We start from the raw sequence: 20432 nt of genomic DNA on the forward strand, positions 1-20432 counted from the left end.
GGCAGATGACATATCACATGGCTACTTGGATTCCCACCTTTTCGGTAGAAAGGGCGGGAAACTATACCTGAAGAGGGGGAAGAAGGGCAGCCAAGATGGATTCCTAGTTGTTGTTGCCACAAATTCAAGATGGCATGTGGGTATTAATGCCAAAACAGAAAATTTCCCCCGACGGTGGGTATTAAAAAAAACACATTAACAGCGGACATAGCTATAGCGACAAAACCCCCAGTGTAGATACAGCTATGCCAACAGAAGAGTGCTTCTGTTGGCATAGTTAACATTGTTTATGGAAGTGGTATTCCTAAGCAGGCAGAAAAACTGTTTTTGTTGGTATATGCTGCATCTACACTAGAGAGCCATGCCAGCATAGCTATGTCAGCACAGGCTCTGTAGTATAGTCATGGCCTATCTACCATCTATTTGCGTGTCTGTCTGTCTCTGTCTTATAAAATCAGAGCTTTACCAAGGGAGAGAAGTCTCAAAACCAGGGATATAGTGCTGCCAGACCAGTCCAGAGCATCGCTCCTGGATGTTGGAGGCAAATGGGTGATGTTGGGGGCTGTGGTCGGTGGGGCGGAGGTGGGTGGAATGTATGTCAGGGCTGCTGGGATGTGGGGGGTAAGGATCTTCAGCATAAGTGGGAGTTGGTAGAAAACCATTATAAACCTGCTCTGATCAGCTAGTTAAAGTAGCTTTATGAAGTGGCCCAAAAATAGCTGAAGCATACCAGTTAATCCTGCCCTTATTTGAAGTTTATAGAGAATATTTATGTTGCAAAAACAATATTTTACATGCACCGCCAATGGGCTTTTTGACTAACTATATGTGTACTTCAGATGTGCCTTGCTACGAAGTCTGGCACATAAAAGCTTGGTTATGTGTGTTTTCTCTTGATATAGTATGCGTACTTATCACTAACGTATAAAGTCGCATCATCGCTGTTGCACAGATTTTCAATGAGGTAAAATTTACTGGAAGAATATTAGGTGATGAATATGAGTGCTTTATCATATGTTGACGTCACACACAAGGGAGTCTCCAAAAATTTCTTCACACATGACAGAATTATCAATTTCAGGTCACGTCTGCAGGGCTCCTACACTATAAAAAAATACATCACTGCTTAGTACCCCTGAAAATTCTTTAAAAGAAAAAGGGTGAGAGCTAAATTTTGCTGTAAAAACTGTACAATGCTTACCCAGTCCTGCGAGGTGTTGAGTGCCTCCTCCCTGCAGTGGAAGTGACAACTCCACAAATCACAGGAAGTTCTCCTTACCTTGAAGGACTGGTCCCTAAATATCTATAGTTTAATACAGAAATCAAACTCTTTTCTCCAGTTCATCAAGAACAGTCTTCAGGGGCTAGATTGTGACCAGCCCCAAACCAGCCAATCAAGGGAGTAAGGAGTCCTTTCCTAGGGCAATTACATTAAGGCTACTTAGCTCTTTGCCATGGGTGCTGGGGGGGGGAATGCAAGGGTTGTGCATCAGTTGTCCCGTCGCAGGAAACAGACTGAATGGGCACTAGGCAGAGCTATTATTCCATTGTCCCCCTACCAGGCTTGGCAACAATGCGGGCCAGCTCCATGGTGGGGATGGGGGGTGGGGGGGCAGTCCTACACCCTCAAATGGACTGTAGCAAATTCCTCCATCCTGATAACAACAGAGGGGCCGTGGGAAGAATCAAGCCTCTCAGAGGGTCCAGTGGTTTGTGAGGCTCTTCCTGAAGCAGCACAGTTTATGCTCTTTCCATAGGACTGCACTAAAATGCACAATCTAGCCTAGAGTTGTTTTTTTGGCATGCCCTTAATTTCTTTGGCAAAAGACTGATGAAAAATACAGTTATGCTGCTGAGTGATGAAGCAGAAGGAAATCAGCTATTAAAAGATCTTGATTAAATGCAAATATTTATACCATAAACAGCAGTGCAGGGAATGGTACAGCTGCTAAAAATCTCAATAACGTTACCTTCCCCATACAACCTTGCAAATAGTTTGCAGATTATTCTGGCTGTCATCACTTCTGGCTCTAAATACGCTTTCACCTTTCATTTTCTGCAATTTTTTAAAATCAGGTTTGGCTATTTCATGTGCCACTCTGAGCTGAAAAATTAAGCATCTGGACGTGTGGAGGAAGGTTTGCAATCATGCACTTACTGAGGAACATCACTATGAAAGAATAACTAAGAATTTCCTGTTCAATACATCGTCCCATGGTCTGTTCTCCTTACATCAAAATACAGCGAATTAGACACTTCCAAAATCTCCAGAATATCACACTTAGTGTTTCTGTTAAGAACATAGATATATGGAGTTAGCCCAATGGTCTAGTCTTAAGTGTTTGCCAATGTCATAAGACACAAAGTTAATTCATTGTCTCTTACTTCTCAGGCAGGAAGGGGTAGCAGCATTGCAAGGACTCAACCTGAGGAGAGAACTAAGTAGTGTCTTGCATTGTTCAGAAAAATCACTCCAACCAATAACTCCTTGGCCAGAAGTAAGTGGAACTTTAAGTAAAATTGTGTGCATGAATAAGTTGGAGGCTCCAGCAGGGAAGTATCTGCCCCCAAAGCCTGGGAAAAAAGATTAAAAAGAAAATGGATGGGAGAGTCCCCAGGCCAGCCACTGACGAGAAGGGCATGGACAGACAAGGACAGCTCCCGTGAGTCAAGCTGTTAAGAAGTCAGGCAGACTGCTTGCTACAGAGAATTCAGTTGATAGTGGCTACTGTTTAATGCAGCTAATTAGCAACATGGGCTGCTCCCAATGGCCTTAAAGATACTTTTGAAGATGAAGGAATGTGCCAGGGTTACACCAGGCATTTTGATAACCTCATCTCTTGCTATCAAAGTCACTCCCGAGAGTACTGACTCAAGACGTCAACACTTCAAAGAATGACATTGAGAGCACAGAAATGCTGATGTGCTGGTACTGCACCATCAATTCAAGACATGCCATTTTGGAAGCAACACTACTATACAGATTACAGAGGCTTGGTCTACACTTAAAAATTAGATTGACCTAGCTATGTGCTCAGGGTTGTGAAAAATGTTGCATCCTGAGTGCCATTGCTAGGTTGACCTGGAGTAGACATGGCTAGGTTGATGGAAGAATTCTTCCGTCAACCTAGCTACTGCCTCTCAGACAGATAAACTACATTGATGGAAAAACCCCTTCTGTTGCCGTGGGAAGCGCCCACACTACAGGCACTATAGCTGCAGTACCGTAGTTGTGCTGCTGCAGTGTAGACATGGCCCTAACGCCACTAGCTCCTGCAGGCATATGGCATACAAGCGACTGGTGGAAAGATACCTACATATCAACTGACAAAAATATACTTCCTCGGTGTTCATCATAGGCATCCTATGGGGGTGCTACATCGATGGAACTGCTACATACAATCTGCACTAAAGGAACTACTGCATTAGACTGTACAGCTCAGAGTTGTAAGAATAAAACAATTTACATTTAACTACTTAATGATGTTAGGTTCTCTTTCATTCCTATTATTATCTGTATTACCATAGTGCCTAGGAGCTATAAATAGGGCAGTGCTTCCAAGGAATAAAATACTGAGGGAGAGAAAATCTTTGCATTTATATGACTATCAAGAACCACTCTGTTATGATTATCTAAGCTTGCTGGTTGACTAGTGCCCTCAGAATAATTCAGTCATTCAAGGTATCTCATTGTTGTAAAGTTGAACAAATTCAGGAAGTGACCCATTGCCCAAAAGGGTTGGATTTTGGGGCAGTAGTAGGGAAGATAAATTAATACGTCTCTCGTAGGATGGCACAGCATTTTTTGTTAGTCATAAAATGCATCGTTGGTAGGAGTCCAATACCATACATTATTTTACATGGTATAGCCAGTGACCTCAAGTCCACATGCACCTTATTTGTATTATGAAAAGAGGATTCCGGATGGCTGGGGAATACCCTCCATGACATCATCTTCCCAGAGTTTGATGCCAGACATAGCACACTGAACCAAAGCACTTCTGGAGGCTGCAAAGTCTCGAGTCCTCTCTCTTTTGGTAAGTTAAATGGTGCAATTATGAGACAGTCTGGCAACCTTGCTACAGAATTGTTGGGACACGTTAACCACACGTTAATTCTACCAAAGTCAATGGAATTGTGTCAGGGATAACATTTGACCCATCCTGATTAAAAACATCAATCAATCTTCTCTCTTATTCTTGACTGGATGCAACATGAACCCCTAGGAAGCCTTCTGTTCTTGTTTTTCAACCCAGATGGTGGTGAGCCTCAAGATATTTGAGCAGAGAATTAGGTCCCCTTCTCTCCCAGTGAAAATCTTCATGCACAAAGGTTTGCTGTAATTTTTTCTCTGCAGTTTTCTGGGATGCTTCCCACCCTAGCTGTGTCTCTTGTGCTGTAATAGTTTGTTGGCTTTTGTATGTCTGTCACGGGTTTGCTATATAAATGCATACGAGTTAGCGTGCATTGCCTGCCTGCCTGCCATCACCCACTGGAAGCTGGTATTCCTCACTGCAAGTTAGAATATTGGTGAGGAATGCAACACCCATTTGTTGTAAGATTAATAAGTAATATGTCTTTTTTTTTTTTTTTTTTTTTTTTACTAAATTGTATTTTGGCAGCACGCCTAGGGATCCCAGTCAGGAATCAGGGCCCGACTGTGCTAGGTGCTCTACAGACAGATACCATAACACGTATGTTGGTGTATTAGCTCTGACTGTGAGGCAGCTCTTCAAGCAAGACCCAAAGCAACCTCCCTGATCTCTTGCAGCTTAATTCATCACAAGTCCTCTACACCTTCTCTACGGACTCCTTTTCTTTGTTCCTTCACCCAACTCCCATCTTGTGCTCCCATTTTTGCTGACTCCCTGTACCCCCTTTCGGGCACTACCTCTGGCACCATGTAATTATTGCTACTACTGTCTCCCCATGCCCATCCCTCAAGCCTCCTCATGCTGCTTGAGTTTTGCTTCATGCTCCCACAACAGCAGTCTCCAGCTGGACCTGGTGCACAGAAACACTTGCTTTACAGCAGTCCTACTAGTGGGCTAGGCATCAGCCCCATTCATCTCTAATAAGACTGCCCCAGATGTCCCGCTGTCCTAGGGCAGCATCTGCCTTGAGTGGAATTTGATTTTCCTGTCAAATGAAGATGTGCCTGGAGGGTGCTGCCCTCTGCTTTCCTTCCACTGGTGAACGGTCCCTTGGGGACCAGAGTAATTTGAAGCAGATTAAAGCAGTTCCTAATCTGTTCTAACCCACACCAGGGATGTGCGGAAAATCAGGGATCCATAGCCAACTCCCTGATGGCCCCCTCATGATATGTGTGTGTAAACCAAGGCATAGAAAGGAGTGATATAAAGGGTATGCAGTTATAACCAGTAACACAATCATAACCGTATAAACCATCAAGTTTTGAGGGGGCTGCTTTTCATTCTGAACCCCTTTTTTCTGGTATTAATATTTTTCTATAAATAAATGATCCCTGAGATAAAAAGTCTTTCATCGTTCTTGTTCTCAGACATTTAAAATGGCTTTTCACTGGACTATACAATGAAAAGCATGAGAATTAATGTGCTAAATTCTGTCCTCATATCACAGAATCATAGAAATGTAGGACTGGAAGGGACCTAGTCCAATCCCTTGCACTAAGACAGGACAAAGTATTACCTAGACCAGGGGTAGGCAACCTATGGCATGCATGCTGATTTTCAGTGGCACTCACACTGCCCGGGTCCTGGCCACTGGTCTGGAGGGCTCTGCATTTTAATTTAATTTTAAATGAAGCTTCTTAAACATTTTAAAAACCTTATTTACTTTACATACAAACAATAGTTTAGTTATATATTATAGACTTATAGAAAGAGACCTTCTAAAAACGTTAAAATGTATTACTGGCACGCGAAACCTTAAATTAGAGTGACTAAATGAAGACTCGGCACACCACTTCTGAAAGGCTGCCGACCCCTGACCTAGACCATCCCTGACAGGTGTTTGTCTAACCTGTTCTTAAAAACATCCAATGATGGAGATTCCACAGCCTCCCAGTGGAAAAATTATCCAAGGGCAGATTTTGGCCCATTGTGTTTGGTTTTGTTTTAAAATAAAGGAAAGTTGCTTTTGAAGAAGGCAAACGTTTCAGTCTATAAAAAGGCACATTCAAATTCTACTTACAAGTGACATCTATATTTTGGCCAGACCTCCTTAAGAGGATAGCCCATAGAAAATATGTAAACTACTACCTTTTTAAATGGCAAAGTACACAACCGTCAGCAAAGATTACACAATCTGAACTGTCAGAGCAAGTTGTCATAGCAATTCAGTCATTTATCCTCCAGCACAAAACAGAAACTACACCCATGTAAGAAAATATTGTGTTATGTCTTTTAAAAATAGGTGACTAGTAGTCTACACTGGTAAGTTACAGCACTGTAAACACTTTGGGCTTCCCAGGCATCACTGACTTTGAAGCAAGAAGAAAAAGAGCATGTTTTAATAAATGCCTCATTTTCTTTCCACTTTCTATTTTTGCATTACAATCTAAATGTGAACTTTCCTTTGCTCTGCCCCAGTCTGTCTGAAGACTATCCTTGATGAGGGGGAGGAGGGCCTTAAAGCATTTGGGCTAGTCTGAATAAGTAGCTGTGGGGTTCTCTGTCTGGACCTACACTCTCCCCTACTGAGCACATGGGATTATCGTAGACTCTTATCTATTTTATGCTTCCTTTAACGTAGCAGGAACTACCAGTAACCAAGTATTCTGCACTCAACATCATGATAACTGAAGTTAAAAACTGTTTTTTTTAAAAAAAGGATTCTTTCCCCCCTCCCCACCCAAAGCTCCAAAGAGTGTTGTCCGATTGTGGAAAAGCCAAGTCAAAGATGGGAGTTTTACACATTTTGCTCTGAATATTCTGACATGCTCTGGAAATGTATTTCCCCAGTGAGGGGCCAGCTGTTGTGAGAAAGACTGACTCCCAGGGCCAGATCCAGGAGTTTGATTCTGTGTTCTACGAGGAACCAGTGCAGAGAGTGCAGCATCTGGTGAGGCACTCTCAGCTGCCTGTATTGCTCAGCAGGTGGGCTTGCTACATCCTGAACCAACTGGAGCTTTTCCAGAACCAGCATCTTTGTTCCTAACTGTAATAAAGCCTAGAGATCACAGACACATGGATCAGCATGGCCAAAACAGAGTCTGATAGATCAGGATGTAATTCTCTGGCCAGCTTTAGATGTAAGTGCATGTTTGGGTTTTTTTAGCCTTAGCTATTTGGCTACCCACAGGGTCCCCAATGTTGTGGACCATCTTGACAGGAAAAAATGCCCTGGATGAAGGGTAATTAGGGTGGAGATGGCAAGTTCTTTGAAATGTATCATTCTCCCCACTGCCATAGCCTCGGTCCTCCCTGGGTTTGGTTTCAGCCAACTATTCTTCATTTGTGTGCTGATGGTTTCCAGGCACTCCATTAGTTGGGAAATGGTGCTGATAGTGAATGACAAAATGTAGAGGTGGGTATGATGTGTGTATTTGTGGCACCTGACCCTGTTCTGTTGCAAGTCCACCGAAACAATTTCAGATAGAGGTTGAATGGGATTGAGAATGAATTTTATGGAACTTCATATGTGAGGGCATAGTTGCATATCATGGTTCTCCAGGAAGGGTCTGAACTAGGTGACCTGTGGACTTCTCCCAGGTGCAAATCCAGGGTTTTGAATCAGGATCCTCTCCGATTACATCAGGGATCGGCAATCTTTGGCACGTGGCCCGTCAGGGAAGGGCGGCCAGCACATCCTTCGGCCCGCGCCACTTCCAGCAGCTCCCATTGGCCTGGAGCAGTGAACCGTGGCCCCGAACCTGCAGATGCTGCAGGTAAACAAACCGTCCCGGCAATCTTTCGTAGAGAGGGTGTTCACAGGGACTATGTGGCTACTGCCCATATACAGAGAGTGCCATTTCTACTCTGACTTATCAATGGCTTTTGTAGAGCTGGGTCTGACTGCTCATGGGTTTATAAGAAGCTAACTATTTTTGTGAATATGCACACACAAATCAAGTTGTGCCCTACTCCATCCCCAATAACAGAAGAGGGGCAGACTGCACCACAAGTTGTTTTTGGGACCCCACAGTAGTAGAGAATTAGATTATGAGCTGCTAAGGCTACCACAAAGCTTCACTTATGCTTCACTTATGCTTCAGGCCAGCCCTATCCTGTTGGCTCAGGAAACCAACTAAATCCAGGATTGTAAGGGGGTCTTCAGCTTAAGAACGCATCGTGCTACCTCTAGGACACTGAGCTGAGCCAGACTGTTTTTAAATAATGCCAAAAGAGGTATTTGTGTGCTGAAGACTTTCAGTTAGTCATACAAAAGAGATGAGCATAAGAAAGGATCCTGAAAGAGGGAATTCAAAAAGACCCTTGTTGCAGAATAACCAGTTTAGGTAATACTGGGGACCTAATACACAGTCACTTGGAGGTTGAAATTAACTTGTCAAAACAAAAACCATAAAGGAATTTTAAAGACTTTCCCAACCCTCCCAAAATAATACAGTTTACCGAGCTAACTAGCATTTTCTCTTGTAAAAAGGAAAACATACAAGTTGTGAGCTTTGTTAGAGGTTTCTAGAATACAAAAATCCTATTCTTACATTATCAGGGTTGGAATTCAGCTAGAACACATTCATTTAAGGCTCATTTAGACAGGAAGTGATTAACAGAGGTCGGCCAACATGTTTTTCAACACCACCTAGAGTAGACAAAGCCAGTGATGTTTAGAAACTTAGGCCTGGTCTACACGGGGCGGGGAAGTGTGGGGTGGGAAGAGAGGGGGAGAGTCGATCTAAGTTATGCAACTTCAGCTACATACTTAGATCTACTTACTGTGGTATCTTCACTGCAGTAAGTCAACAGCTGACATTCTCCCTCTCGCCCTGGTGGAGTACGGGGGTCGATGGGAGAGTGCTCAACGGTAGACGCGATAAATCGACCCCCACTGGATCAATCGCTGCCTGCCGATCCAGCAGGTACTGTAGATAAGCCCTTAGTTAGCTGGTCGTGGTTAATCCTACTGGGGAATCTTTGCCCAAGGGTTTGCCTTGACTAGAATTTAAAGGTACGTGTAAGACACATTCCAAGACTCTAGGCGAGACAAGGCAACGTATACATTTACCATGTGCTCGCTGGTCAAGCTGAAGCCTGGGCTATATCCCCAGGAGTCTCTCTAGACTTGCCAACACTACAAACTTCCTTGACTTCACTAGGACATTATTACGCATTAGCTAACACAAATCAAGAACACATCTTTTTTCCTAGTGAAGACAAAGCCTTATTTTGACAGGCTCTTTGTCTCTGACATCCCATTCTGAGTTCTGGGACTATATCTTTATGTTAGTGAGGGAAAAATTATTCATCTTTTTATTATCACCTTAAACACCCCAGTGCTCAATACCACTTTAAAAAGGCTGTGCTAATGCTATTCTAAACAACCCCCATTTAAAGGTCACATTTCCTTAAGTTCAAACGAAACATGTCTTCCACCTGGGGCCAAGAAGGATGCCCCTTCAAGCCCAGGCTTCTTCTCATACTAGCAGAGCTCAACCCTGGTGGCCTTGATATAAACTCTGCACACTATTATTTGTAAAACCAAACTAATAAACAAAAAGGGAGGAGACTGTGTAGCTTAGCTTTCTTCTGATGAAGAAATAAGAACAAAAGCGACATCTAAATTACACACTGAAATAGATACTATGAATGCAAGCAGCTGTAAAATTTCAGCCAGGTGGTCATCTTCAGCTACAGCCAAGAGCAAAAAATAACTCTAGTCTTTTTCTTTGCAGAGACTCCGACTACAACCGTAAGGCAAAACACCACACACGTCATTTTCTACTGTCAGCGTGCCTTTTAATTAGTTCTTTTGTTCCCCAGACAAACATTGTCTATTAAATGCAATGCTCAGAAAATTCTAAAGCAGAAACAAGATGGTTAATCAAGACCAAGAGCATTTTAGTGCAGTAAATTGCACAGAGGCAATTAAACATTCAAGCAGTTCTTCATTCTCCCTCCCCTGGTAAATAACAGTTACTTTTATATCTCTTGCTCCATTTGCCTGTCTCAAAACAAGAGGTCAGTCTTCCCCCTACTCTTACAAAAAAGAGAAAGGCCTCATTTGTCCTATTCTAATAATTCACCAATAGCTTCAATGCACCAACCAATTCTCTTAACTCCTACATATTTTATAACTGGAGAAGACTTACTCTTAATTTTTTATCCATAAAGGTCAAATTAAACTATCTCCATAAAAGATTCTGTATTCCTTAGCTAACTTGGTACTGGTGATGAAGCTGGTTATATTTCACAGTATAAACCTAAGCTCCCCCACCTCCCCTGCATCTACACTTCAACTGCAGTAACCCAGGACTTGGACCCAGAGTCCCAGAATCTTGCAGGGCTGGAGGGTCTCAACTCAAATTAAGCTGGGACCCAGGGCCTGAGCCCTACTGTTCTGCAGTGTAGACGCAGCTCCACTTGTCTTGGGTCCCGGGAGTCTGCCAGAAATATCCTACAATTCCATGGGACAACTTCCTTAGTCCTCTCTATCCCAACAATCTGCAATACATTCTATGGAAAACAGAAGCTGACATCCTCCCTTTTCAAATGGCAGCAGCTCAGGTCAGCGTTAACCCATTCTCTTCTGATCTCCAATCTGCAAGCACACTATCGGAGAGAATCCTGTGTTTGCAATGGAGAGCAAACCGAGCAAGTCTGTTGCAAAGTGAGCTGCTTCAAACTTCCTGTAACATGCAGACCCAACAGTAAAGTTTTCCCAGTGCACCATGGTCCTAGGGCTAGAGCAGCCACGTTTTGGGAGTGGGGGGAATGCTAGGGACTCATATGGTTACTTTGACTCGGGTTTGCGCACCACAGTGTGGGCACCAGAGGCCTAGGTTTGAGCACAGATTAGAAAAGGGCTAAAGTACAATGTAGACACTCAAACCCAGGATTCCCTAACACAGGCCAGCTGACACAAGTCCCACTAATCCTGGGCTTACATTGCAGTGTAGACATACAACATGTGTCCTTGGTGAAGACATTTAAGCTGTTCCTGCCTTAGTATACATCTACAAAATATATATTACTATATATTACATGGCCAGAGCTGCTCACAGCCTGGCTGGGTTGGGTTCACAATGTTTTTTTGGAATAGCACCCTGCAATTTGGTTAGGAGGAGTCTAGAAGCAAAATAATCCCTTTAGGGATGCCTTGGAGGTTCAAGTCTAACAAATTTCAACCTATAAGGAGCAATATCTCCCACCACTTACTGGGTCCCCCATTTTGTCCCCATCCACAACCTCAAAAGCCCTGGTATCTCTTAACTCTTCAAAAAGTCTCAATGCTCCTTGCTGGACAAAATGGTTCCCTCCCTTGCTCTTTGAAGAGTTCATGAATTTTGCAGCGGAGAGAGCATTCTCCCAATACATTAAGGCAGGGGTCGGCAACCTTTCAGAAGTGGTGTGCCGAGTCTTCATTAATTCACTCTAATTTAAGGCTTCGCGTGCCAGTAATACATTTTAATGTTTTTAAAAGGTCTCTTTCTATAAGCCTGTAATATATAACTAAACTATTGTTGTATGTAAAGTAAATAAGGTTTTTAAAATGTTTAAGACGCTTCATTTAAAATTAAATTAAAATACAGAGCCCCCTGGAACGGTGGCCAGGACCCGGGCAGTGTGAGTGCCACTAAAAATCAGCTCACGTGCCGCCTTCACACGTGCCATAGGTTGCCTACCCCTGCATTAAGCCAATGTTTAGAATACACCCCTCCAAGCTACAGTTGAGTGGATTTAAAGCACGTTTCACATATACAGGACCAAATGCTATTTTGACCCAGCAAAACAAAATTAATAAATTACCATGGCAAATATGGACATGAGGTACTGACAAACTCCCCAGAGAGAAGCAGCAGGACAATCTGCTTAATTTAACTATTCCCTATGGGGGCACTTACCTATCCCCTACCAGCCCTCATGCACTGATAAGGAACCAGTGTGTTGGATCTTATCACTTAAACATTACACACCAACCCAGGGTAAATAAGGAGCCAGAGGTTTAAAAAGCTGAAAGTGGAAATGAAAACAATCTAAAGGTCATAAAGTCAAGGAGACATTCTGTTTTGAATAAGTTAAGCCTCTGCATTCACACTGTAAAGTTGTCTGCAGTTACATATCCTGAAAATGAAAAGCCTTTTGAAGAACTGATGGGTTAGAGTATTTGGGTTAATTTGGTAAGTAAGTCAGTGGAAATCACATGGCTAAAACCCTCCATACCACTGTAAAAAGGGGGTTAAATATCAGAAGGCACTAACAAATCACTTAGAAATGCATCAGGACATCATTAAGCCAGATTTTTCAGTTAAGAATTCATATTAGCAAACGGTTTATGCTTTTCAAAAACACTGTAGTATCTAGCTGCATTTCTCTTGTAGCCAGCTATAAATACTTTATAGGTGTGGTTAGGAAACTGCGGCCAAATTCTTCTAGGATTTTAAGTTTCCATATCAAGTTCAGGGATGTAGCATGTTAATGTTAACATTTTGTAGAGAATATACCTCATCAACTGCTGTGGCAAAAGCCTTGGTGGTCTGCTCCTCAGCGACTTTGACCGCTGCAGTTTCAGTCACTTGCAAATTACTTCCAGATGAGTATCAGTTACAGCAAGTTTTACAACAACATTTATAAATATTGCAAGAATCCTAAAGGCATATGATAAGTGCACTGTGAACTTCTCTGCAGTAAATGTATGGGGGTGTGTGAACAACAGCACGCACAGCACATACACCCAGAGCCTGATTTTCAGCTGAGAATTAGTTGGCCCTATCCTATTCGTACCTGCAATTATTTGCAGGTAGGATGTAATTTAATCGTCAAATACCACTGGACTGGACTTGAAGATCAGATACTTAGTGACGTTGACTGCACCTTTAATTAGGAGATAAGCTTTTACATATCTAGCACTAAGCGTCTTCTTTACATTTTGTTAATATTCATCTTAGCATTTGAAAAAGGATCCATTTAAAATCTGACAGACCTTCAAAGTATCCACCTCCCTAACATAACAAAAATAGTTGCTTCAAATGAACCTTACTCCTTTTGTTATCCCCCAGCAAGGCTCAGGGTCCTAAATTATGCTTCTATCTGCCTCCATTTATGCATCATAAAATTATGTGGCATTATTTGGCAATATTACTAGATTATGAGATGGTAGGATAAATTGAGGTGTTGCAAAACTGAGGAAGCAGAAGGCGGCCGCAGCAGGCAGGGCCTGTCTTTTTGGAAAAACAGCCCTCCTCCTCCCCCCTTCCCCCCGCAGGAGGATATTTGCAGGGGAAGTCTCCTGCATGAAGAGCTATTAAGCCAGGGGTTCTCAAACTGGGGGTCGGGACCCCTCTGGGGGTTGTGAGGTTATTATATGGGGGGTCAAGCTGTCAGCCTCCACCCCAAACCCCGCTTTGCCTCCAGCATTTATAATGGTGTTAAATATATTTTTTAAAGTGTTTTTAATTTATGGGGGGGGAGGTTGCACTCAGAGGCTTGCTATGTGAAAGGGGTCACCAATACAAAAGTTTGAGAACCACTGTATTAAGCCCTGTAATAGTGGTGTTCTATTCCTGTATGATTTAGGAGCTGTGCAGGAGGCAGCAGCTGCCATCCAGAGCTCCTAAGACCCGTTAGAGTAGAGCTCCATTCCTGCATGGCTTAGGAGCTGCACAGATGGGGGATTACCTGCCATCTGGGGACCCCACGCTCTGCAGAAGTGCAGTTGTTGCCTCCTGCATGCCTCACTCTACTTCCTCTATGACAGTGCTGTGGCCTGTTGTGTCACTAGTGCCCATGAAAATCTTCCACTCTCCAAGCTGGCCACTCGGTCCTCCTGCTCCAAACATCCTAAAATGGCAGGGGGCAAGCTGAGGAGCTAAAAAAAATGCCCTTTTGTTTGGATTTATCTGGCACAATGGGGTCCTGCTCATTAGCTATTTAAAGTATTTATGAAGCACCTTTCAGATCAGAAGAATGAATGCCCATATCAAAAAGAAGGGGTCCCTCACCATTCCTGTCCGTGAGGAGGTGCAAAGGTGGGGTTTTGGGTCAGTTTTAAGGGTGTCATTCCTATATACTGAGTTATCGATGAAAAGGTGCATCTCACACCTACATCTCATCAGGCTTTGCCTCTGCCTCGCCTTCTCTGGCAAGGAGTCCCACAGGGTAACTGTTCAGCTTTTGTTCAACAAGGCTCCCTAAGATCTTGCTGGTTTTGTCTTTTCCACAGCGAGCTGCACTTGGTCCTAGAAGCATGTTTAGACCTTCCAGTGGATTAGTTGGATTACTGCACAGATCAGTTCAGCTGGCCATTATTGGCTAGCACAACTGCGTATGAAATAAAGAATCTTTTATGGCTTACAGCATTTGCCTACAGGTGGGCCTCAGCACTACATGGACTGGGTGGAACATATTTTGTGCCATTGGTACTCCTGTAAGCTGCTTTCTTGCTTCATTTTTCATAGTTCATCAGAGAACCACAGGGACCTACAAGAGAAGCGGTTATTTTGGGGCTAGTTCATTGATGGTTTCAGACAGCAGTTGGTTAATATTTCAGTAATTCATCAACATCTACATTTATTAGATGAGAGCTTGTCCCTTTCAAGATCTTCCGGTCACAGAAAATGTCCAGGTGGTTCTGTGGGGCAAATCAGTTCATTGAAGGGGCAAGAATGGGTCCCTTTAAACACTCTTGAGAAGTGCTGGCGGTGGCCCTTCCAGGAGTGTGGTATGCTATCGGTGCTTCTAAGTTCTAGATCAGGCATGCATCTAGCTGCACATGCAGTCTGAGATGGCCTGGGCAAAACCCTGCTCCGTCATGGCTCATAGCATATCTTGGGCTATAATGTCAGATTATTTTTCTACATGGAATTTGAAATTTCCCAGGACAATGAATCTCTGGACTGACACATTAGGTTCAGTTGAAGCTTGACTAATTCTTCTAGAAATGTGGCTAAATTCTTGTCAAATGAGTAAATCTGATATATAAAAGTTAGAAGAGTCTTCATGATTTGTTGTCACTCCATTCACATTCCAGCTGAACAGACTCAAATATTTTTATTTTGGGGATAGAATCTTGCTTGTTATTCTAAACTGGATGAGATTATGATCACACAGCCTCCACTCTTGGCCACTCTAAACCCATGATGTATTAGGTATCTCACAGAGACTAGCAGGATTTGTGCTGGCTTGGCTTCATCATCAAACCCAATTTTTATGATACATGCCAGGTCAGGAGCCTTGTGAGCAGTTCATGGACGATTCTCACATTAACAACAACCTTGCATTCACCTGTACAAGTCTAAGGTAACTTTGATGCAATTCTACCAGTCCCTGTGGCGTCTGAGAGGTGCAGCCGTTGCCTGTTCAGCTTTGATCGCCTTGGGGCTTTTTTCCTTGGGTGGAGTCTTCTTGTATCAGTGATAGTTTGGACTGAGTAGGTTGGGTATGTTTCAGTGCTTCTGGGGATTCCAGATGCTGCACTCCTGATTCCCACGGTATAGTAATGGTGATGGGTGCTTTTGGGGACAGGGACAGAGTGGTGATATAGCTAAAATGGTTGCTGCTTGTGTAGTAGGGGTGCATATCTCCCCCTGCCCCATTGCCATCCAAAGCAAGGCATGGAATAGCCTTTAAAAACAAACAAAACAAAAGAAAAAAAAAAGGAAAAAAAACCAACCACTCAGCTCTTGGGCCTACGTGACTCGCACATAAAAAGGTCTCTAGGATTGTTTCTTTTGCAACAAAGACTTGAATGTGTCAGAAATAATGTTTGACAAATACCAATTTTATTCTAATTTTTTTAGTTATTTTGACACATCAAATAACCATGCTCGCAAGGATTTAAAACATCCAGATGTTCAGAACTACAGCCTAGTTTAAAGCCAGGTCTGATTGTTTTTTCCCTCCCAAATTCCAGCATTACAATGTATCTCATTGCAAACTGTAGAGTATGGTTCTTGTGCAATAAAGCACAAGTATATGGTGGCTGAAGGCTCTGCCTTTTTGTCTCCATACTTCATGACACACCCCAGGTTTATGGAGATTACATAATGAAGTGCACACCCACCCAGTTAGGTTTTATTGCTTCATTACTTATAGGGAAAAACTGAAGGATCCCACAGTCTGTGTGAAGGTGGGTTTTTTGGTTTTTAAATTTAGTGTGAAATATGAACAGCCGAGGAATTTGAGAAAGAACCCTGGACAGAAAACAAAACAAATAAGATCTAGTGGAAACTTAAACATACAAAACCCAGAAACACATTTGCATCTATTATAAAGCACTTAGGGAGGGGTCAGACAATCTAAATCCTGAGCCAGCTGAGCCTTCCTAACCCTGTAATTTTGCATGTAGTCAGCACCTCATGTTGTGGCACAAAGTTTTCTTAAACGGTTCCGTTTTCAGTATAGCACTGCTACATTTTTAAAGTTACAGTGTGGGAGAGAACACGGTCTGGAATCTTGAAAGCAACTATATTACTCACTAAACAGTTCTAGATTTTATTGACGTAGGGGTGTCCAGAGCCTGGTGGCAGAGGACAGTTCTTTTGAGTACATTAATATAAGGAATCTCATTTACAGTTAGCCTGAGATGAATAAACTCATCTTTGCTTCACAGGCCTATTGACCTGAACCAGAATCACGTACAAGACACAGTGAAAATCTAGGCACACCTTGGAGTTACGTGTTTTTTTACAGTCATATCAAAATGCACTGTATCACCGTCTTCAGATTTTTGCACAATACCTCAATCCTACCAGGGAAAACATGTTATGTAAAAGTTGGGGTAGGACACTGGGAGCCAAAGGATCTGCAATCTATTCCTAGCTCTGCTACTGACTCACTGTGTTATATGTCCTTGTACAAATGGCTTTTCCTCTGTCTACCTTACTTTCCTCATCTGTGAAGTAAGGATGATGCTTTCTTACCTCACAAGGCCTTTTTCTAAATGGGGAAAATGAGTTGTGTTTGAAAAATGTGTTTCAAACATTTTAACCAAGGGGATTTTAGTTAACACATTTTGAAATCCAATTTCCTTTCCCAGTCTAGACAAAACCGCAGACAAGGTTAACAACATTTATCATCTCAAAGCACTTTTAAAGACTGAAATTATTAAGCAACTCATAGTCAAGGGGGCAATAGAAATTTCACTTGTATATTGTTTTTTATTAGAACACCTAAAAGGTCGGTAGCATAATCCCCCTTTCACAGATGGGGAAACCAAGACAGACTGGCTATGTGCAATTTATTACTGTTATTGAAGTGGTAATTCTGACTAAGATAAAGACTTGTCCCTCTTCCTGTTGAAACACAAAAAAAATTAGAAATATTCAGACCTTTAAAATAGAATCTACATCATTACTTTTTTGCTTCATTTTTACAGGGTGCTTCAGCTGCTGCTCAGACTTCTGAATTAAGGCCCCAATTCAGCAGAGTACTTCCGCAAGTGAATAGTTCCATTCAAGTCAACAGGAATACTGATGTGCATAAAGTTAGGATCATGCTTAAGAGCCTTATTGAACTGGGGCCTAATGACGAGGCTGGATGTGAGGTAGCTAAGCAATGAGGGAGGGGAGGGAGAGACAGGACAAGGGAAGATGCACTGCTAAAACTAAGAACGAATTATAAAAAAGAAGCTGTAAACACAAGGCCTCTATTTCTTTTCAAATACATCCTGACCTACACCATGCTGCCTCTGCCACCTATAGGAGTGATGGGAGTTATCTGCACAGTAACTGAAACAATGTATGTATGGAAGCTGTGCAATAACTATATTGTAACTCCACTGGAAACAATGGCAATTACACTGTTCCTATGTTATCTTAGAATAACACTATAATTAGTATGTATCACCACTGTAGTCATGATTAAAATAATTACCCTAAAAAGTCACTCATAAGTAGCATTAACCACTCTGGCTTCCAAACATATATAGGTCTTTTTTTAAAGGTATAATTGTTCTCTCTGTTTCACAGCTCATCCTAATAACACAATTTGCTTTTCCACCTATTTTCAGGTGAACAGCACAACCATCCCACAGTACTGTAAAAACAGCCCTGACTTCACATGCGAAATACTTACAGCTCTTCAAGATAAGGAAAGTTCTTAAATGCATCCTCTGGTAGCTTTGTGATGTTGTTCATACTGATATCCCTGGGAAAGAAGAAAACACAAATGGGTCAAATGATAAGCAATGTTCCAATTTAGAACATGAAGTAAATTTAAATAGATCAGCTGCTGGGATAACAGAAAAAGCTTTTTGCAGTGTAATGTTGTGGTATCTCTAGGAGTTTGCAGGCTAAACTTTCACAACGTGGTGATCTAAAAATACAGAGCATCATGAAAGATTGATACCAAAGGCTTTCTTCTGACAACCAGAAGGGGAAAAAATATCTTGAAGTTACAAAAGAGAGGAGGGGGAAGCCTATTAGACACTTATTTTCTCCAGTCCTGATTTTTCTGACTCCTTACACACACAGAGTCTTGATGCATGTAACTAAAACTGCTCTGAAACCACCGCCTGTAAAAAATGTGACCACCCAGTGTTCAAATATTCATACCGTAATGTGTTTTTTTTTAAAATAAATAAACACACGCACTGAGACTTGATAAAATAAAGACCTTCAGGCAAGTGCGGCTTTTGGAGCAGCTGACAAGAATAGTAGGAACATGCCCCAGCTCTACCGCAGTCATATTTTCTGCAAAACCTATAAAAGTCCTCGAGGTAATAGTTTTAAGTATAATTCATTTTTAGCCCATGAGCACATGCATGCAAGCAGCAAGTGCTTACATGATAGGTATGCAGACCAATTCTTTTCTTGTTTTTATATTGGCAGTAAGTGGCAAACTAAACTCCACCACCTTTGACTCACGTTGAGTAGCACTTTGCTCCATGAGTAGTGGAGTGAATAGGAATAAATAAATAAATAAATTAGTTGCATACCTATCATGAAATCAGTGGGACTACTCGTGAAGGAAAGTACTACTCAACCTGAGTAAAAACGAGAGAACAGGGCCAGAATCAAGAATTTGATTTGACAAGTATTAGTTTAAACTAACAGTTGCCAAATTTAATTTTTATTATTTAACCTTTTTATTTTTTACTTTCTGCTTTTGCTGCCCTTCAATTTTAATTTTTAAAAAAAAATAGTTTAAAAAAGACTTAATACCACGGCTGCAAAGTTCTTCCAATCTCCCTTGCCTCATCGGTCTTCCAAATCAGAGCAAAGCCTCACTCTGGCATCAAGCTTAAAAAAACTTTCATTCCTTATGGAATGCACAGCAACACCTATCACCTAAACAACGTAAGTTACACACCTTCTTATTTCCAGAAAATGTGTGGAAGACGGTTGGCCTAGAACCACCAGATGTTCCTGCATCTGAGTACAGACAGAGGTGCCTCTCATATCAGCAATACACACACAAGTACATCTCTCCTTTAGCCGATAAACACATGGACGTCATTTATTTTTTCTTGTCATTCCACACACCCTGTTTGCAATTAAAACCAGACCAGAGGATACGTCTGTTATTTCAACCATTGGGAATGGTACTTGTTTGGTGCTAATGTTTGGTACCAAAGGGCTATAGTCAGAAAAAAAAAATAATAGACACGATCTTCTATATCCATGCTAGACCTGTTTAGTTTGAGATCCTAGCTCCATAAAAGTCCAGCCTGTCCAGATGAGCATTTGTTCTGCTGCAGAATCCTATGATGGAATAAAACCAGAAACACTGACAAAGCCAGAAGTTAAAGGGCTCATCAGCCAGGGGAGCAAGAACTACAGGCCATGACCAGTTGTGGAATTCTACAAGCATGTGTTTATAGCCTGCACCATCATTACTTTTGAAACTCTCCACCTGAAAAGCAGAGTCACTACTTCTGGAAATAAAACAACTGAGCTGAGCTGAGTTCACTCAGATACCACCCTAGAGAAGGGTGTGGCACAAATCCCTTATCAGCCATTTCGTGGCAGCAAAAGAAAAAGTATTCTGCTGAAGAATCAAAAGCCAGGGCCAAATCTTTCACTGTTTTTCCTCAATAGGAGACTTGGCACTAACTTTAACAGGTGCAGGCTCCTAAGGAGCAAAGGAAGACTCCAGAACCTCTGAGGGCTGACAGTCACAAAGGTCATTTCCTGAGGGAATAAACCTCCAAGATGCTTGTGCCCTGCCTTGTGCCAGAATAGGAGCTGAAAACTTGTCAGCTTCCATATAATGTACATTAAAATATACCCTCAATATACCAAGTAGCTTTTTCCTGAAAACACTACAAGTAATGTCCATGTTATTCCTGCAACTGTCAGTCATAGTTCATAAAGAAAAAAAAGTGCTTACACA

The 20432-nt window shown here is 42.1% G+C and overlaps 1 protein-coding gene across 1 annotated transcript in view; it reads right to left on the reverse strand.

The window, feature by feature from the left end:
* LGR4 (leucine rich repeat containing G protein-coupled receptor 4) overlaps positions 1-20432 on the reverse strand; it is a 127767-nt gene that overhangs the window by 54749 nt on the left and 52586 nt on the right. The window contains exon 2 of the mRNA XM_065403496.1: positions 18174-18245. Within this exon, the coding sequence (XP_065259568.1) occupies positions 18174-18245 (72 nt within the window). The remainder of the gene's footprint in view (positions 1-18173; positions 18246-20432) is intronic.

The sequence above is a fragment of the Emys orbicularis genome, chromosome 4, assembly GCF_028017835.1.
Source record: "Emys orbicularis isolate rEmyOrb1 chromosome 4, rEmyOrb1.hap1, whole genome shotgun sequence".
Lineage (NCBI taxonomy): Eukaryota > Metazoa > Chordata > Testudines > Emydidae > Emys > Emys orbicularis.